This window comes from Chrysemys picta, chromosome 1, assembly GCF_011386835.1.
Source record: "Chrysemys picta bellii isolate R12L10 chromosome 1, ASM1138683v2, whole genome shotgun sequence".
In the NCBI taxonomy this organism is placed as follows: Eukaryota; Metazoa; Chordata; order Testudines; family Emydidae; genus Chrysemys; species Chrysemys picta.
The window spans coordinates 168,551,225-168,572,021 of NC_088791.1; the positions used below are offsets into that span (position 1 = coordinate 168,551,225).

The window sequence follows — 20,797 nt, forward strand, 5'->3', positions numbered from 1 at the left end:
TAGGGGCCTGTGACGTGGCTCCTTGGAGGTATCCACACTGGTATGCGGGGTGGATAAGGAGGTCTCCGCCAAGTATGACATGCAGCTCTTTGTAAAAGTGGCAGGTTTGCGGCTCAGCATCAGATTGACTGTTGGCCTCTCTGGCTTTCTGATATGCCATCTGCAGTTCCTTTGCTTTCACGCAACACTGCTGTTGATCCCTTTCATACCCATTCTCCTGCATCCCCCATGCAATCTACTCAGATGTCAACATTTCTACAGCTGGTCCATAGCTGTGCTTGCACAGTCTCTTTTCCCCACAGGCCAAGGAGATTCAATATTTCCTGTCTACTCCAGGCAGGAGCACTTCTGGACTGCGTAGCCAGCATGGCCCGCTGAACACAACAGAAAGCTGGAAAAGGCATTTCAAAAATATGCAGGGTTTTAAAGGAGCATGGGGCCTTCCAGTCTTCTGTGACCCTGAGCAGTGGAGTTCACAATTGTGACCAGAGCACTCGCGCTGCATTGACCTCAGTACATCGAACATGGCTCAACACCACTCAGGGAGGTGGTGTTGCTGTGTCGCTGTAATGGGGCACTTACATCAGTGGCAGACAAATTTAAGCGTAGACACATGCATCACTAGGTCAATGCAAGATGGCTTACATCGACCTAACTTTGTAGTGTAGACCAGGACTGAGAAGCAGTGTCCCCTTCAAGGACAGGATGTAAGGAATGAGTATCTAAAAAGTATCAAAATAAAGAAAACATCTAAACAATTATTGCTTGCCCAAACTGCATGTCCAGACAGACATGCACCTTATAGATGTCTGAGAACTTCAATTTGTAGTTAAGATTTCAAGACTCTGTAGCTGTGAGCATGATATTTAGATTAAAAGTAAAGTAAAGTAAACAAAAAGTTTTAAAGACTATTAAAGAGAAGATGCATTTCCTTTTATACCCTTTTACAGACCCATGTACAATGGAGATGTTTGTTTCTGGGTCCATGGGGCCTAAGAAGCGATCATGTAGAGCCTCTCTCTCATGGTTACCCCTATTTCATATTACCCTTCAATTTCCTTCAATTGCCCTTCAATTTAGTTGAGGTTCCAACATTTTCAAGCAATGTTTGGATTGCTCTGTGCCAACAAGGGAACACAGAACCTGGTGCAGTTCTCGCTCCACAAATTTGAAATAGTTCTTTTAAAATCCATGTAGACTCAACAGATGTGTATTTCAAGAGTACTTGGTACAATATTTTTTTCTGAATTATTTAAGATTTGAGTTAAAATTACAGAAGATGATCTATACAGTGAACTATTACTACTTTTCTTTTTTTTAATTAAAAAATTCACAACACATTTCTGTAATTGTGCCTGCTCCAAAACCTTCTTTGGCTAGAAGAATTAAAATCCATAGCATTCTAAAATGGATGTACTGTTACAAAGTGAAGTTTGCTAAGCTGTGTTTATAAAAAAAAATTCTCAACAACTTAAAAAGTTAATGATGAAAGTGACTTTTTCCTATTCTTTACTATATATTTGCTATATATTTAAAGATTGACCTCAGAAAGAAGAATTTTTCCCACTTTTAAAATAATTTTGCCTCCGATGATTGATATAGAGCAAATAGAACACAGAATAATTTTGCCTCCGATGATTGATATAGAGCAAATAGAACACAGAAAATAGTTTATTCCTAATCAGATGGTCACTACCTCTGTAAAATACTATTACAGAACTATGAAACAGCAGGAAACAATACATATTAAGTGGTATATATAATTGAAAGAATAAAATCATTTTAGGTACAAATGCTAATACAATGGAAAATTGTGCTTATTAACAGCTAAAAAAAGAACTTCTTACCACTCATCCGTGAAGTCCAATTTTATCGTGCTTGTAGTAGTTCCTTCTGTACTGTAGTGCAAACTTAAAACTGGTTCACCTGTTCCTGCTCGTGAACTCTGCTTTTCACTGTCTGTAAACAAGGGTTGATAATATTTGAATGTGTGTCAGTAATTTATGTAAAACTGTTAAATAATGGAAACACCTTCCGAAGTGAATTAAGATAACCAAAAAATTCTCTCTAATACAATCTGTTTTAAAGCCAGACACAGACCAAACCAAAAGTTAAATGCTTTGGAGTGATTGCACTGAATTTATACTTTGCAAAGCTTAGGGACTAGCCTAAAGATATAACAATTTGTATTTACAACAATAAAGAGGGCATATGAGGTCCTTAGATTTGACCATAAGATTCCTTCTGATTTACATGGGAGCCATACATAGAATCATAGAACTATAGGGCTGGACCCCGAGAAATCATCAAGTCCAGCCGCCTGTGCTGAGACAGGACACCAAGTAAACCTAGACTATTCCTAACAGATGTTTGTCCAGCATGTTCCTAAAAAATTCCAGTGATGGGGATTCCACAACCTCCCTTAGAGGCCGAATACAGAGTTCAACTACCCTTATGGTTAGCAAGTTTTCCCTAATATTTAACCTACACCACTCTTGCTGCAAATTAAGCCCATTACTTCTTGTCCTAACCTCAGAGTACATGGAGACCACTTGAACGGCATCTTCATTATAAAAGCCCTTAACATATTTAAAGACTTATCAGGTCCCCCCTCAGTTTTCTTTTCTCAAGACTAAACATGCCCAGTTTTTTCCTCCACAAACCTAGGTCAGGTTTTCTAAAGCTTTTATAATTTTTGTTGCTCTCTTCTGCTCTCTCAGTTTGTCCATGTCTTTCCTAAAGTGTGATACTCAGAACTGGACAAAGCTGAGGCATCACCAGTACTGAGTAGAGTGGTATAATTAGCACCCATTTCTTACATATGACACTCCTGTTAATACACCCAGAATGATATCAGCCTTTTTGGCAACTGTATCACATTGTTGACTCATTCAATCTGTGATCCATTATGACCACCCAGGTCCTTTTCAGCAGTACTACCACCTACCCAGTTATTCCCCATTTTGTAGTTGTGCATTTGATTCTTCCTTCCTAATTGAAGTACTTTGCACTTGGATTTACTGAATATAATTTTATTGATTTCAGACCAATTCTCCAATCTGTCATTTTGAATTCTAATCCTGTTCTCCTAACTGCTTGCAAGTGCTCCATTATCCAAATCGTTAATGAAAATATTGAATAGTACTGGACACTATAACTCTGAGTACAGTCTTTCAACTAGCTGTGCACCCACTATATAGTAATTCCATCTAGACCACATTTCTCTAGTTTGCTTATAAGAATGTCATGTAGGATTGTGTCAAAAGCCTTATTAAAATAAAAACATATTACATTTACCGGATTTCCCCCATTCACTAGATCAGTTACCCTGTTGAAGGAAATTAGGTTGGTTTGGCATGATTTGTTTTTGACAAATGCATGCTAGCTATTCCTTATAACCCTATCATCCTCTAGGAGTTTACAAAATATTTTTTTAATAATTTGTTCCAGTATCTTTCCAGGTATTAAAATTAGGCTGACTGATCAATAATTCCCCAGGACTTCTTTGTTCCCCTTTTTAAAGATAACTACAAATTTTTGCCCTTCTCCAGTTCTCTGAGACCTCACCCACGTCCATGAGTTCCCAAAGAACTGCTAACAGTTCCAAAATTGCTTCAGCTAGTTCCTTAAACCACCTCGGATGAATTTCATGAGGCTCTGCTGACTTGAACACATCTAACTTATCTAAATATTCTTTAACCTGTTCTGTCCCCATTTTGGCTTGCGTTCCTTCCCCTGTGATTTGGTCCTTTGTGAGCAGGACTTTGGATATCTACTATCCAACTATTATACTGAGGTTAGGAGTTTTTTGTATGGGAACGTGGACTATCATTTCATTCAGTGCTACATTTTGAAAGTGCTCCTCTTCCTCACCCCTCCTCATCACCTAAAGTTATCCTAGTGTGAATGTTCTTTATGCTGAAACTCTGAGAACGTGAACAGTACCAATGAATACCTGGTGCACAGAGTTAAGAGATCACGGAGGGTCTGTGCAATGGGTTCTATGGTAACAGCACTGCTCTATGGCATCCTTCCCTGAAGGAAGGTTCATAGCCAGTAGGCCCATCTACATCATGGACCTCCTGTCTACAAACACCACTTAAGAGGTGTGCAGTAGCCCATTCCTGCTAATAAAGGTTATGGGCAGTAACATCAAATATAAACTTACCACACAGGTGCTCCTTGTTCAGAACCTAGATTAGTGGGAGAATTCTTGACTTCTACGCCCCACATATGCCACCTATGTGAAGCCCACTTACTCCAGCCTCATATGAATTATGAGAAGGTCAGTCACCCTTTGCTATTAATGCATTATTAATTTATTAGTTGTTAAACATCAATGTACAGTCTTTCCTTTGCTGTCATGGGGAGTTTCAAAAAATAAAACAAAAACAAAACAAAACCCTTCCTCACAAACCATCTTCTTATACTCGATCCTGCTGTGAAGCCATCACCCTACATCTGTAACACCATGAGTTTTTTTTCCACGATGTCAAATAAACATCAAATTCTGCCCATTGAAGTCATTGACCTTTCTCTACATAACAACAGGGTCAAATTTTACTCATGCTTTGTTACTGCAGGATGAAACAGAATGAAAGTGAGGTTGCTCACCATGTGCAGTAAGTCTAGTTCTTTGAGCTGAATGTCCCTATGGGTGCTCCACTTCAGGTGCGCATGTTCCCCACGCACCTTTGATTGGAGATTTTCATTAGCAGTGGTAGTTCAACCCATGCATGCTGTTTGCTCACTCTGACCGTCTCTGCTAGACGGTACTGGAACCTTCCCAGAACCATGTTTACTCTGAGAACTGTGGGATTTTCCTGCTTCACTGGTACCGGAGGAGCCTTTTGCCTCTATCGTACCAAGCCTCAAGGCTGTTGACCTGGTCGGAGGGCGAGGTCTTTTTAAGGAGGGAGGGATACCTTAAGAAGGGAATTAGAGCTCCTCTTCTTAGAATCTTTAGAGGAGGTCTTTGAAGCCTTCCCCTTTCTGGAAGGGTGTTGCACTGAGGTCGAAGGACCACTAGAGACTGTGGCGACTGATGTATAGCGGGGGTTCTCCTGACCTGGCTCTGAAGTGAGGGGAAAGGAGCACTCCTGCATTAACAGTCACAGTTTGATTTAGCAGTTCTTCTGTGCCCTGGATTTGAGGGCTCAACAGAAATGACACTTCTGAGAGGCATGCAATTCACCCAGGCAGTGAACACACTTACAGTGTCTGTCACTGACCGGGATAGCCTCTCTGCATATGAGCGAATACTTAACTCACAGTGAACAGACATGCCCCTCACAGGAAGAAATTAAACAATCTTTCAACAACCAGTAATTATCTGTTAACGCTGGTAGTCAATTGCTGACTATGATGATATTGTCACATTTTTCATCTATGGCTATGCATTTCACTCTGAAGTTCGAACCCTGATGCACAGTCAGCCAAAATGAGGGCATGGGAAGTCCATATCTATGATGTTTGATGATGCAGCTCAGTGACGCATTTCACATGAAGCCTGGAGACTATTTTGTCTATCCTGCCCAAACCTGTTACATGCTGATCTTGTCAGAGACCCCCAGTGAGTCCAGTTCTGAGCTATTTGCTTGAGTTCTTTGAGATGGATGCCAGCCTACTGGAGACTGCTCATCAGGTTATCTTTGAAGCACTTATGCGGACAACCCTTCTTTCTTTTGCCCTGCCTCAGCTCCCTATACAAGATCTGTTTTGGGAGACAGTGGTCTTCCATTCTGATGACATGTCTGGTCCACCTAAGTTGTGCTCTCAGTAGCATTTCCTCAATGCTGGTTGTGTTTGCTCTCTCAAGGACTTTAATATTGGTCACTCTGTCCTGCCAGCAAATGCTCATTATTGAGCAGAGGGAGCACATGTGAAATTGCTCAAGCTGTTTAATGTGCCATCTATAGAGAGTCCATGTCTCAGATCCATACAAGAGAGATGTTAAGACCACTGCACTGTAGATCTTCAATTTGATGGAGATACAAAAGTTGTGTTGGTTAAGGATTTTTGTTCAGAGTTGGCCAAGGGCCTGGCAGGCTTTACTAATTCTGTAGGCAATTTTCTAATCAAGGGAACAGTCACTTGTGATGGTGCTACCCAAATACTTTAACTGATCTACATTTTTCAGCTGTGTGCCTTGTATGAAGCTGGCTGGCGTTGGGGCACTGGAATGAGGTGCTGGTTGAAACAAAACTGCTGTCTTACTGAGACTGATGGTGAGGCCAAAGAGCTGGGATGCTTCAGAGAATCTATCAACAATGACCTGAAGGTTGCTATGTCTATGGTCCATCAAGGTGCAGTCATCTGCAGAAAGTGCCTTGATAAGAAGTCTCTCCAGCGTCTTGGTCTTAGCATCGAGTCTTTGAAGATCAAAGAGGGAGCCATCCAGTCAGTAGCAGATATAAATCCCCTGATCCCAGTCCCTCGTGGCATGGCTGAGGACACAGGCAAAGAACAAGTTGAACAGCACTAGAGCAAGTAAGCTGCTTTGTTTCACTCCCTTTGAGATTTTGAATAAGTCAGAAAAGTTACCATTGGAGAACACTTGTACTGTCAAGTGGTCATGGAACAGCCAGATGATTTGTATGAATCTTCTCAGGCAGCCCAGTTTATGTAGAATAGCCCATAGACCCTCTCTGTTGACCATATCAAAGGCTTTGGTAAAGTCAATGAAGACTGCATACTGGTCCATGTTCTGCTTTAAACATTTTTCCGGGACCTGCCTTATGACAAAAATCATAGTACTATGAGCTGGTCTAAAAATCACACTGCACTTCTGGAATTCTCTCCTCAGACAAGTTTGGAATGAGTCTGTTCAGTAAAATGCGAGCTAGTATTTTCCCTGCTATACAGAGTAGGGAAATGCTTCTGTACTTTCCACAGTCAGCTTTGCTGCCTTTGGCTTTGAACAGTGATACAATAATAGCATCTTTGAAGTCTTGTGGCATTTCTTCTTCTTCCCAAATGCTACTCAAGATGTCGTGAAAACACCTTGATAGCCTTTGGGCCTGCTGCTTTGTACAGTTCTTACGGAATACCATCGTTTCCAGATGCCTTTCCACACCAGAGTTCAATTGTTTGATGGCTTTCATGACTTCTTCAACTGATGGAGGGAGGTCGAGATCCTCTTTGATGGGTTTCTCGGTAATTGATCAAAGACATGACAATTGACTGTGGATGCTCTATTGAGTAGACTATTGAAGTGTTCAGCCCATCTCTGCATGATACTAACCAACTAAATAAACTAAGTAGAATGAATTCAGCAAGCAGCCGAGACACACACAATGCTGACATGCTAAACTCTGTTTCAGGCCGAGGTGGCTGAGAAAGAACCGAGAGTAGTTTGCCTGTACAGGTTGATACAGCCTCAGTGTGGGGCACAAGGATATTAGCAGCGTATGCAGAGGTCAAATGGACACTGCTGATTAAAGTCTCCAATCAAAGAAACATTGGGCAAATGAGCACCTGAAGTGGAGTACCCATAGGGACAGTACTCAAAGAACAGACAAGTCTGTGTGGGAGAAAAATACTAGTTTTAAACACAAATACCTTTCCTAATAAAAACAGCAAGAGCAAGACGGATACCCAGAAATCACCTACTACAGGACAGGCCCAACAAGGACAATAACAGAACACTACTGGCCATCACATACAGCCTCCAGCTAAAACCTCTCCAGCGCATTATCCACGATCTACAACCTATCCTGGAAAATGATCCCTCACTCTCACAGACCTTGGGAGGCAGGCCAGTCCTCGCTTACAGACAACCCCCCCAACCTGAAGCAAATACTCACCAGCTACTACACCCCACACCACAGAAACACCAATCCAGGAACAAATCCCTGTAGCAAACCTCGTTGCCTACTCTGTCCCCATATCTACTCTATTGACACCATCAGAGGACCCAACCACATCAGCCACACCATCAAGGGCTCATTCACCTGCAAATCCACTAATGTTATATATGCCATCATGTGCCAGCAATGCCCCTCTGCCATGTACATTGGCCAAACCAGACAGTCCCTCCGCAAAAGAATAAATGGACACAAATCGGATATCAGGAATGGTAACATACATAAGCCAGTAAGTGAACACTTCAATTTCCCTGGTCATTCTATTACAGATTTAAAAGTCACTATCATTGAACAAAAAAACTTCAGAGACAGACTTCAAAGAGAAACAGCAGAACTAAAATTCATTTGCAAATTTAACACCATTAATCTGGGCTTGAATAGGAACTGGGAGTGGCTGGCTCATTACAGAAGCAGCTTTGCCTCTCCTGGAATTGACACCTCCTCGTCTATTATTGGGAGTGGACTACATCCACCCCGATTGAATTGGCCCTGTCAACACTGGTTCTCCACTTGTGAAGTAACTCCCTGCTCTCCATGTGTCAGTATATAATGCCTGCATCTGTAACTTTCACTGTATGCATCCGAAGAAGTGAGGTTTTTACCCACGAAAGCTTATGCCCAAATAAATCTGTTAGTCTTTAAGGTGCCACCAGACTCCTTGTTGTTTTTGTAGATACAGACTAACACGGCTACCCCCGATACTTAGCAAGAACAATGAAAAACAAATACAAGGAAAATGGATATGATTAAATATGATATTTTAAAAGCATCTTCCAGGACAAAAGTCCTCTTTTGAGATAATGAGCCAACTGATAGTTACAGTGTTAACCTTTAACAACAAAATGCTTGTTTTAATGGACAAACTATCTACATGCAAAGCTCTCTGATGCATTTTGTTTGATAATAATTGTACACAAAGTCCTAATATCCCTGTTTTATAAGTGGGCATGATGAAATAGGGAGTCCCAGTGACTTACTCAAGGTCATACAATGAGTCAGTGACAAAGCTGGAAATAGAACTCATAGGTCCTTACTGCTTGTTAGTATCAAATACAGTCTAATCTTTTTACTTCACAGCCATCTGGACAGCAGTGTTAGTCAGGTTTTGTTTGGTTTATGGAGTATAGGAACTTGATCATGACTACAACAGCTTTGCCAGTGACAAAAACTTACATATGCTGCATGGAAAAATGTTTAAGTTGTCATTCACAATTTTAAATAAGACGTTAAAGTAACATCTCTCCTATTGCTTTTCCAGCCTGGATTTCTGTTTTAAATTTCTAGTTCAAAGCTGCAATGGACAAAATAATAATGCTAGAACAACAGGAAGTTTTAAAACTACAACATTATTCACTGTACAATGGCAATATTTCTTGCATGACCATTCTAAAATAGAGTTCAGAATCACTCTACATGCATATAATTTACTATAAGTATATATTCAAACACACAACTCCCCAAGACTGCGGTCATAATTCTGCCACTGAATACATATATAAAACTTCCTTTAAAGTTAACAGAAGCCATTGTCTGCAAGCATAATTTGAACCTGAACATTCATGTGTGTATGTACGCTGTTGACAGATGGAAACCACTAAGGGTACCACGGCTATAGCAATTTGGTCTGAAAAATTTAAATAATGTTAAATAGGTACTTTATACATGTTCTGAATACAAAAAGTTTTTAAAAATGTGGAAAATATAAAGTACGAAAACAGAGCTAAAATTAAGATAATTTTCTGTGAAAGAGTGTTCTGTATAATGCATTGTGACAATTATACATGAGCCTCACCATGGTAACCTCTGCACAATGAGTACTCACAGTGCAGCTCGTGGCTGCTCTAAAATACAGCCTGCAGCTGCCTTATTCTGTCAGTGTGGGGTGAAGAGAAAGCTGATCAAATGCAGGATTTTTTTGCATGTGAAATCAATCTATTCAAAGAACATTTGAGTACAAGAAAACATTGTGGTTGTGTGCATTTACATTTTGATTGAAAATATGTACATTTATAAGTAAATAGGTGCTATCCTTGAGTTCATGGAAAGCGGTCAGCACACACCACTTGGTATCACAAAATGTGAGTGTCCTTACAGTACAAGTAGATAGCACTGAGTAAGTCAAAACAGAGTCTGAAGCACTTCATCACGAGAAGGGGACAGAAAAGGAGCTTGTGGAATCCTACCCTGTCCTCTCCCCCTCCTCCTTCCCCCCGAGCCAGACAAGGGAGATTTCCTCACTTCAGCAGCTGGATAGGAATGGAAAGAGATACTTTCTTGAATGGCGTTTGAGATGGACACAAAATAATTACAGTGCAATATCCTAACATTGCTTTGGGATGTTTTTCCCAGTGCAAAAATAATCAGTATCACTGAGTCATGAAGCCACCACCAAATATATTGCTGCACACCACTGGGTGAAATTCTATGGCCTGTATTTTGAAGGTCAGACTAGATTATCGTAGTGGTTCCTTCTGGCTTTAAACATCACAAACCATTCCAGGATATTGCAACATAAGTCCCTCTGACTCTGTTTGCTGTAGCAGTAGTTCTTCAATATTGAATACACATGGGCACTCCTTTAAATCAATCATCTAGAGAGCAATAAGAGCAGCTAGCAGAGTTCGAAAAAATGGAATTTGGTAAATGTTCAGAGGAAAAAGTGTGGAAGACATAGCTGCGAAAATACAGTAGAACCTCAGAGTTATGAACACCAGAGTTACGAACTGACAGTCAACCACACACCTCATTTGGAACCAGAAGTACGCAAGCAGGCAGCAGCAGAGACCAAAAAAAATAAAAGACAAAAAAAAGTAAATGCAGTACAGCACTGTGTTAAACGAAAACTACTTAAAAAAAAGGGAAAGCAGCAATTTTCTTCTTAGTAAAGTTTCAAAGCTGTATTAAGTCAATGTTCAGTTGTAAACTTTTGAAATAACCACCATAATGTTTTGTTCAGAGTTGTGAAGATTTCAGTGTTACGAACAGGTGTTTAACTTTGAGGCTCTACTGTAGCGGTAAACTTTCAATAGTTATTTCTTGGCTTTCTTCTTTTATAAAATTCTCATTATAGGGAAGCTGTACATGTTCTGTGATTAAACAGAGAACTTCCATCTCCAGAGCTATTAGCCTGTTCACAAGCCCTAACAAACAAGGTAACAGGTAGTTATTAAGGTAACAAGCAGCAAATCAATACTGCTAAATTGCTGCAAATTCCTTGCATTCCACTCTGAATATATAGGCCTATAAGACCAGCAGTTCTCTATTTTACAGCAGCACATTTGACAAACTGTGGGAACAGTTATGACTATCATTTTATATTGTGCTTTGCCATAAGGAAATGGAGGGTGGACTTTGTCCTGTAACATTTCCTTTTAAGCAAAAAAAGTGAACTTTTATCTCCCTTTGTAATTAGAAAGATCTGGAATTGAAATACTTTCTTCAATCATGTAAAAAGGAAAATTACACTAATAAATCCACTTATTTGCTCAGAAAACTACATCTGTGCAAAACAAGTTCACAAAAATTCTAGCTTTTCTCTTTACAATACTAACAGTATAGAGGCATGTTACCAGATCACATTTGGCCTGGTTGGAAGTTAGAGACTAAGGACTCTACTCTGCCATCTGTTAGGAGGCATCTCGGTTTTTGTGTAATGGAAGGTAATTAGCAAAAGTTGTATTGAGCATGTAAAATTGTTTATATACTCAGGAAAAAAAAAAGAGTATAAAGCTTTAAAAATATAATTAACAATGTATTTTAATGGAGTCTGATAATCATTCACACTCCCACATCCTGAGATTTTGAAGTCCCTTCCTGATTCCAGCTGTCAAGCAGTCTGCATCATGATCTCTCCCCAGGCCCCACTCCATTCCTCACTATACCCAACATTAAACTCCCAATTCCAGGAAAAGCAGATCAATAGTGTCAAAATGTAAAGGCAGTAGTGGTCGTTCTAAGACATATTTGGGGGGGGGGGGGGGACTTAAAGATGTTTCCTTCTAAGTGAGAGGGTCAAAATGTAATCTATGTCAGGGGACAGGAATGAGTTCCATACTGAGGCTCACAACAACAAAACCACAATCACCAGCTGACTTTAGACGCAATGGTGAAAACCCTAAATAGTGAAAATACCAGTCTACAAAAAGCTCCAGGAGTTTGCTCGAGTAAGAGCGAAATAAAAACCCAATAAGAATCCTCAGGATTAGGCCAATGACTTTTAGAGAACACCAGCAATCATTCCAAAGTCCAAGTTATACAATTTCTCTCCACACCTGCCAATCTAGGTAATGGCTTAAAGAAACAATACCGCCCTTAAACAGTGACCACCCATTACTGAATTGCAGCCAGTGCTGAGGCGAAACACCATGTGAAGAAAATCACAGGGCTTTGGAGCGGAGCCCGGAGCTGGAGCAGCTCCGGAGCAGTGGAGCTGCAGGTTTTTGCCTGGAGCTGAAGCGGAGCCGGAGCACAGCTCCAAAGCCCTGGAAAATTATGTTCCATTTGAAAATATAAGATTAAATACAGGTAGGCAGAAATTAACCACCCCACACAGGAATGTGGCTAGAATAGTGGGATTATGAAATCATGATAAATGCTATAAGATCTTTAGTGACCAGAAGTGGACATAAAAGATGGTAATACCAAGAGCACAGTCTGCTCTAATGGCAAGCTAATAAAATCAGAGGGAAAAGTACCATATACTGAAGTACCAACAACTTCCTGCACCAGCCACCAGTTCTTTGGAGATTTCCCATCAAAATACAGACCACACCTGGTATTGTTTAAGAGAATTGAATGATGATATGGATGCAGTATACAGTCAGCTTTTTATTCTGCTGACCATCTGATAGGAGATAAATCCTCTAACAAACTATTTCCTCATCCAGATTCCCAATCCACCACAGTTCTAGTGACATTAACTTTCTCTTCTGGTGGTCCCAAGATCACAGTAGGAGAGTCATTGTCTTAAATAAGTGATCATAAAGTAGGTTTACCATTAAGTTTTAGATAAACAGATATATTTATTTTTATTACATATACAAAACTGATTTGTGAGAGGAAATCTCCATACATCAGCACAACAGCATAAACACTATGGAAGAATGCAGCTATTAGAAATTAAGTTCTATTTCATTTATGTAATTACCTATTCTAAGACGCAAGGCAGTTCTAAGGGCAAGCGAACCAGCGTGGAAAGATAACAAGGAAACTTCCAAACCTTGCCTGATTTCTGGGACCAAAGCATCTTGAAGGTTCATGGTTTCATTTTTGTTATCAACTCAACACTTCTGGATTCCAGCTGTGACTGGAACAGACAAGTCTCTTTCTGAGCTTTCTAGTCATGTTTCGAAGATTTAAGGGCTGAGATAAGCATCCAAATCTTCTAAGGCTCACCCTTCAGGGTGGGAGAGTCCCAGAACTCAGGCTCCCACCCGAGCCCGGAAGTCTACACAGTAATGAAAGAGCCCTGCAGCCCGAGTCAGCGGGCACAGGCCAGCCATGGATTTTTCTTCGCTGTGTAGACATTCCCAGAGGCGACATGGGACCACTGATTACAGAAGTAAGGTGATCTTAAGACACAGCAAAAACTGCACATAGAAGTTGCTGCTTTCAACCAACAGGCTGAGGTAACAGGTGGGTGCTGCAGTGCAGCGCACTGCCCCAACCCCAAATTGGATGGATTTTTCTTCCTCAACATCCACACTTCCCCTACGTAAGTCAGGCTACTTTGGCTTTATCTGGTTAAAGGCAAGTTTCACCCAAAAGGTAACTCCCCTTAATGGGCCAAGAGGAGTTTACCATCTGTAAACACCAGTTTAAAAACTAATTTGCAATTTTACTTTTGATTAAAAAACATTTTTTTCCTAAATTCACTTACAATATGTCAGAGTGGAGTATAACTTTTATGTTAAACATCAAATTGGTGGTAAGGGCAGATTTTTAAAAATAAATTTACACTACTTTTGCAGAGGATATCATTTTAACTGAGTATTATGGCATTTCCAACGCAGGTCTGCTTAAGGAATTCTAGTTTATGAAGATGAACAGCATGTTTATCATCATGAACTGAAATTTAAAAAGGAAGTCTGCATTGCAGTGAACTATGGCTGGGTATAGCATATTTCCTATCAAACGCACCCTGTTGCTCATCAAGTGACATGGATCCGAGCTGTTTGTTAACCACAGAGGAAGGAGAATCTGAAACAGAAATGAGATTTCAACTTAAAATATAAGCAGCAGAAAACTGCATAGCAATGTCATGATCATATGTTAGTTTAAAATAAATAAGGTAGCAATGTAAGAAAGCATTTGGGCTTGTTTCTTAAGTGGCCAGTAATTTATAATGCATTTTTCAGCTGTGCTACAGGAGCAAAGCCACATGCTTCTGACCATGACACATTCCTCTACGCGAGCATTTAGTATTTTCCCTAAAAGTATGCCGACAAGATATCAAAGAAGCTGTGTTTTTCCCTTCCAATTTCAGGCATGTTAACCTGTACTATAACTGTACCAAAAGAATCAGAGGGGTAGCCGTGTTAGTCTGAATCTGTAAAAAGCAACAGAGGGTCCGGTGGCACCTTTGAGACTAACAGAAGTATTGGGAGCATAAGCTTTCGTGGGTAAGAACCTCACTTCTTCAGATGCAAGACCAAAAGACTTATTGTTGCAAGGATCTCAATACATTTATCAGCCTTTTCAAGGCAATGCTAGTTGGGATCAGATAACTGAGCTTAAATCAAGATGATGAACTATACCTAGAACTTTTATTGTGCCAGGAACAATACTTGAAGAGTCATGACTCCTAAATTCCATGCTCCCATCACCAAACTCAACTGCAACTTAAATTAAAGAGTGAAGGTATGCCCCCCGAGTCTTATAAGAATAAATGTGATCTAAAACTTCACAGAAGAATAAGCAATATTAGACCAGTGTCTTCAAATATGGCTTTAGAATTCTCAAGAATTTTTAAAGCACCTATCACCATAGAATTTAAGAGCTGAGAAGGATTTCCAAATAGAGCAACAAATGTGTGGGTTGTTTTTTTTTTTAAATGTGGCCTTTAAATGCAAAAAGCACAAAAAAAATTTCCAGTTCATATACTAAATAATTCAACAGCTCTGCAGACTCTTGGCTGCTATAACCTGAGTGGAGTCTGATAAAAATTCATGAAGACTTAAATTCTCAGTTATCAAATAGCACCATGGCATGATGACTTATATGAAGCTTCAGTTTATAATGGAATAGGATCACAAAAGAAGATTTTTCTGTTAGACATCATCAGTTAACAGTTATCACTTTCGATGCATCACATGGCGGACACATTACTGATGCAAAAATTAAACATCTTCTGTGAAAGCTATTTCCCTTGTCATCTCTAAAAAGAACATATCTTATTTCTGTGGCATCCCTAATTCCAGGTGATGCACATAAATTAGTTCAGTATTTGAAATTTTGTAATAATGACTAAGCTATTATTCCTAGAGTCCTGTGCGGATACAAAAATGTGTATCTGCATCCGATCTGCAAAAATTGTCTGCGGATGTCCACGGATTTGTGGAGCTCTACTTATCATGGCCAGGCTGAGGCTCCGAGGCATCCCACCTCCCAGCCAGAGCTGGGTTGGGGAGAGCCGCGTGGGTAGCTGTGGGAGTTGGAGACCTTCCACCTGTCCTCGGCTGGGCGGGGAGCCTGGGACACATCCAGGTGCTGCTCTCAGCTCACCCACCCCCCGCACCCTGGAGGGTCCGCTGCAGCTCCCCATGGCTCGGCTCCCCAGTGGCCTGGCCAGGAGGTTGGGGCTTCAGAGGGGAAAGAAGAGGGGGAGAGGGAAAAGACAAGGCCCATCCCCACCCCCTGTTCCAGTGCCACTAGTCATTGCTGTTTGGTGACCTGTGGAGCTGCCTGGGGGATGCTTAGGCCCCCCTGCCCAGGGCAGGCAGAGGGTCCGCAGCAGCTCCCCACAGTTGCCTGCCCAGTTTTTATGATGGCCAGGCTTCGGCTCCGAGCCCTCGCTGCCGCCCCCCAGCCACAGCCAGATTGGGGAGAGTTAGGCTGGCAGCTGTAGGGAGATGCAGTGGACTCTCTGCCTGCTATGGAAGATAAAAGTGGCTCAAAAGACATCTTTGCCCACTCGTGTCCCAGTCTTGTACCAAACACAGCTTGGTCAGTCCACAAAATCAGTCCCCTAGATTCAAATGCTAACTTAGATCTCAAGTGAAAATGAGTCTCAATAACAGTACACTCTACCTTTGAGTACATACAATACACTTCACAAGAGCTGCAAGGGAACCTCTAATTTAGCACAGAGATATTTACAGTGTGCTAAATTGTGGTTTCAAATCACAGCCAGGGGGGAGAAAGTGGCATGGAGATGCACCACCTCAGTACAATTTTTCAATGCATTGTGCCCAACTCCAGCTCCAGCTGCCACAATGCAGTCCTAGTGACCCAATTATACACTCTGAAAGGTAAAGCCTGTGCCCCCTTCCACCGAGACAGGCCAGTTCTGCTCATTGGTGCAGGGGATGGACTCCCAGGCCATGCACGGTCTCACCCACTGCAATTAGCCTCCATATAGGAGCAAAAGGGGGAACAGGGATTTGTCCATCCACATAGAGCCAGTAAGAATCTAGCCAGCCCTGTGATACTAAGAAATCCTGTTCTTGTTACTTGCTTACACTTTCTTTTATTAAAAAAGTAGCCCTTACATGAGAAATGATTAAGAATTCTTTCAAACATTCTAATCGGCCCTGAAAGTTTAAGAATGCTAAAATCTTCTTGTCAGTTTTTACCTCAGTTCTAGGTGATTAGAAAGGGCATGACTAAACTAATATTTTAGTTATGTCAACTGGTAAACAGTTAAATTTATCACCATGTCCCTAAGTTTTGTGCATCAAGCATATTGTCTCCATTCATTAAAGAATAATGTAGATATTTAACACAGCATTTACTTACAAGAAATAAAACATCTGTATCATGTTCAATCATAGAAACTAGCAATGCAAAAGTTTTTAGATTTCCCTACAAACGCAAGTTTAAATCACCTGTATTTTACTGCTATTTGAAGTCATACAATTCAGTGGTTTACAGTTTCACTGTATTGGAAACACTTAACTTGAATGTTACCTGCAAGAATTTTTAAATAAAACAGTTCTAGGGAATGTGCTAAACATCTCACATAACATGGTTAAGAAAAGCATTCAGCACGTAGACATTTTACAATCACTTTGTGTTTTTCTTTTTCAAGTCTCCCCGAAGTCACAGATTGCCAGCTCCCATTCCAAGTGGCACTGGAGGATGCAAAATGCTGTAACTCCCCAGCTCAGATAGGGAACTGAACGCAAGCATGGAACCATCCTAGAGAAGGTCAGGTAAGTGCCTTTTTTTAAATATATGGCTTGGTTTTGTAAATATACTGAAAATATATAACTTTAAATCCTTCGTGATAAAGCTTTTGAAAAAATGTTAGTAAAACTGTGCCATATAGTTAAAAAAACAAAACAAAACAAAACACCAGCACTTACCTGAGCATCCACAGGCTGGGTCTATGTCCCAGTGCAGTTTGCCATGTTGCCCGCACACTCTAAATTAGAGCACCACTTAGAGAGGGAGTTGGAGATGCATAAATTTGGGGAGCCTCAAACAGAATGTAAAAAGCAATTTAGAAAGAAGTTATATGCTGAATGCTCCTCTTCACCCCTCCTGCTTAAGTCAAGTAGCATTTAATTAGACCAAAATACTTCCATGTCATCCACCGTTAAGCCACCCAATTTGTGAATACTAATGACTTGTCTACACACTAGTTGTACCATTTTAAGTATACCTGTATTCATACCCGCACAGTTAAAGTGGCGCAGCTCCCCTAGCAGAGATGTAAAGGTCATTTATACGGGTATAGCTATTTCCGTAGGGGAAGGGGAATAAGCTAAACCACCTTTATAATGGCATAACTATGTCTGCAACTAGGGACTGTACTGGGCTACCTATTATAAATAAAACATAGAAAAAAATCACTCCCTAACCAAAATAGTTATAGCAGTACAAATCTGTATGTAGCCAGGCCTCAGATAGAGAGTGAAAGATGCTTTAAAAGTCCTAAGAGACAGTACATATACTGTAGATTAATCTGGAGACCATGTTAAATAAATACATATTTGTCTCGGCTTTGTTTTTTGTGCAAAGAAAATAGTTACACAAAGTGATGCACTCAATTACATATTACAGAATTTAACAGAGCCATTTTTCTAGATATTGGTATTTGCAGTAGTGGAGAATTTGGCTATGAGAACTTACTTCAGTCACTCCCTCATAGCAGGAAGCTTTCACTTAAATCCAGGGCCGGCTCCAGCATTTCTGCCGCCCCCCCCCCAAAAAAGGCCTTGATCGGCGGCGGCAGTTCAGCGGCAGGTCCTTCGCTCCTAGAGGGAGTGAGGGACCTGCCGCCCCGAACTGCCGCAGGTGCCGCTCCTCTCCCTTGGCCGCCCCGAGCACCTGCTTGTTAAGCTGGTGCTTGGAGCCGGCCCTGCTTAAATCACTAACGATGGTGCATTCTCTCAACCTTAAAGACAGTTTCTTTTCCCTATATCATAGCAAGATTTCTGATCAGTTGCTTTATGCTCACTGTCAGTTCTTAGATGGAACTCCTGGAGAATGGTGGCAGAAGTGCTCAAAAAGGAGATTGCGGAATTTACTCCCTTTCAGAGCCTTAGGTTAGCAATCTTTAGATTATATCTTTTTAGCTATCGTCATTATTACTGATACGTATAGGGCTTTTGGGAAATGGATGGGTTAATAGCTACAACAGGTTGGGATTCTATTCTCTCTGTACATTGTGGAAAATGCTTAAGTACTATTTTTTTTAATTTTGTATAGCATCTAGATGGTATAGCAAAGGACACCAAATAAATATGTATAGGTCAAACACTGGACCCCCTGGTTAGTTTTTATAAAGTCCTTACTCCAGCACAACTCCTAACTAAAAGAGGTGCTTTCCCTGCGGGCTGAGTAAAAACTGAAGTAAGGACTTCAGGCTTTGACCCTATATAAAATAAAAACACTTTTCACTGCATAAAAATGGACAAAGGCTAACCACATGTTAAATATGGGTAGCACATTCTGCTTCTGAAATGCCACAATTGCAAATGCAGTACTTTAGCTGGGGGATCAACAAGAACAAAAGATTGCTCTTGCAGATGAGAGCAATATGTTTTCTGTATCTACAACCTACAACAAAGGTTGGGCTTCTACTACTGCGAGGAGCTGGAAGAAGAGTCTATGTAAAAAAGAAAACGGAATATACTGCCTCATCTCAATCATGACCTAACAAGGCAAAAGATGCTTACTGTGTGTAAGTAACACTGCAACAATGAAGTATATTGCTTTGCTAGAGAGAATATCAAAAGTGAGTTTTGAGGGAGAAGAGAGGGAATAATATCAGTTAGAGAGAGTGTGGCTAACAATTTGTAATTACAAGCAAGAACAGTGTATATGAGAGTCCTGTTTTTAAAAAAAAACCAAAACCTTCAATACCCCAAACCTCTGCCCCTTTCTAGATCAATTTTTTTCTAAATGTTATGAAATGGTTGGCTAACTCCCCCCCCCCCCCCACATTTTTGTGCACCACGAGGGTCCTGAAGTGCCAAGATATCAAGAGAATACATGTCCACTCAGTATTGCATGTCCACCCAGAAGCAGGAAGTATTGAAAATATATAGCTCTTGCCTTCAGGAGGGAAGAGACTTCCCACCTAGATCAAAACAATTTCATGAGAAGAAACCAGGAAAAGAAATTGGGGAAAGCAGGAAAAGATGCAAGTTCAAGAGATATCCTGGACTAATAATTTCCATTTCCAATGCCCAGCAGGCTAGAATGATTCAAATCAAGGAGATGTAAATCACCAAGTAGGAAGCCTCAAGTTAAAGAACTGATTTTAATCTACTTTTCCATTTGTACTTCAGTTATTTTCTAAAGAAAGATGTAGTCTCATTAGGTAATACAAGCCATTAAATCACATTGATTTAAAACTAAATACACAGCCTTTAGCTAGATTTGGTACATCTTATTGCTACCTAGCAGGGTGCACTATAACTTTATACATTTATTTAAGCAATCATATAGCTTAATATTTTCAGATTCTTATTAATTGTACATTTTTAGTATGTTAGAAAATGGGGAATGATATATTGCTTATTTCCTAGATAATTAACTCTTTGCTCATGATTTATGTCAAGCTGCATTAGGATGGTAACTGGAATTTAATTAAGCCCACAAAATAGAATATAAAATGTATTGTTATTAAACCAAACAAGCCCTTAACATAGTAAATGACCTATTGTGCCATCTTTATAAAGCTCAACTCAAAAGACAAAGGTTTCCCCCCCAATTCTATCTTTATATAGAAAAGCAGCCTTTAACTCAAAGTTTTTGACAGAGGCTCATGGAGTCAGCATGTTTATTTTTTATTTAAAATGTTTTAAGAGATTATAGTAAGGTTAGGTCTTACTATATTTCATATTAAAATTCAGTTTTCATTTTAAACAGGTTTATAAAAATAAAAATGTATTAATATTTAAACAACAAAATCATAAAAATCTGGTTTAAATTAAAAACATCAAATTTAAATCAGGTGTTGAGAGCTGCTAAGTGCACCCATAGAGAGATAAGGGACAGACCTAACATCTTTAAGGAGAGAGGGTATTCTAGCATGCTGGGGATACCAGAGTCAGGTTATTTGCTTGAATGTATTAAGTTTGTATTAGTGGAAAGAATTATTTGCAAGCCTCTTGGACTGCCTTCAGTTCAAAGAGGTTTATGTGCATCCTGGACTCCCAGGGAGTCCACGTTAGTTGTGCTTTATGCTTGTCGAGATGGGTGCCCCATCCCAACAAAGAAGCATCTGGTGATTGAAGTTTTCTCAGGTGGAGGGGGAATGA

At 40.3% G+C, this 20,797-nt stretch overlaps 1 protein-coding gene across 22 annotated transcripts in view; it reads right to left on the minus strand.

The window, feature by feature from the left end:
• DCAF6 (DDB1 and CUL4 associated factor 6) overlaps positions 1 to 20,797 on the minus strand; it is a 154,766-nt gene that overhangs the window by 40,425 nt on the left and 93,544 nt on the right. For 12 of the 22 annotated variants that reach the window (XR_010599853.1, XR_010599851.1, XR_010599850.1 and 9 more), the window contains one exon: positions 1,848 to 1,959. Coding sequence is in view for 17 of the 22 variants with exons in the window: in XM_065589360.1 (XP_065445432.1) it covers positions 1,848 to 1,959 (112 nt within the window). In the remaining 5 variants the exon portion in view is untranslated. Of the gene's footprint in view, positions 1 to 1,847; positions 1,960 to 14,003; positions 14,064 to 20,797 lie in introns of all 22 variants that reach the window. The other 10 variants (XR_010599849.1, XR_010599847.1, XM_065589313.1 and 7 more) reach the window with 1 other exon arrangement.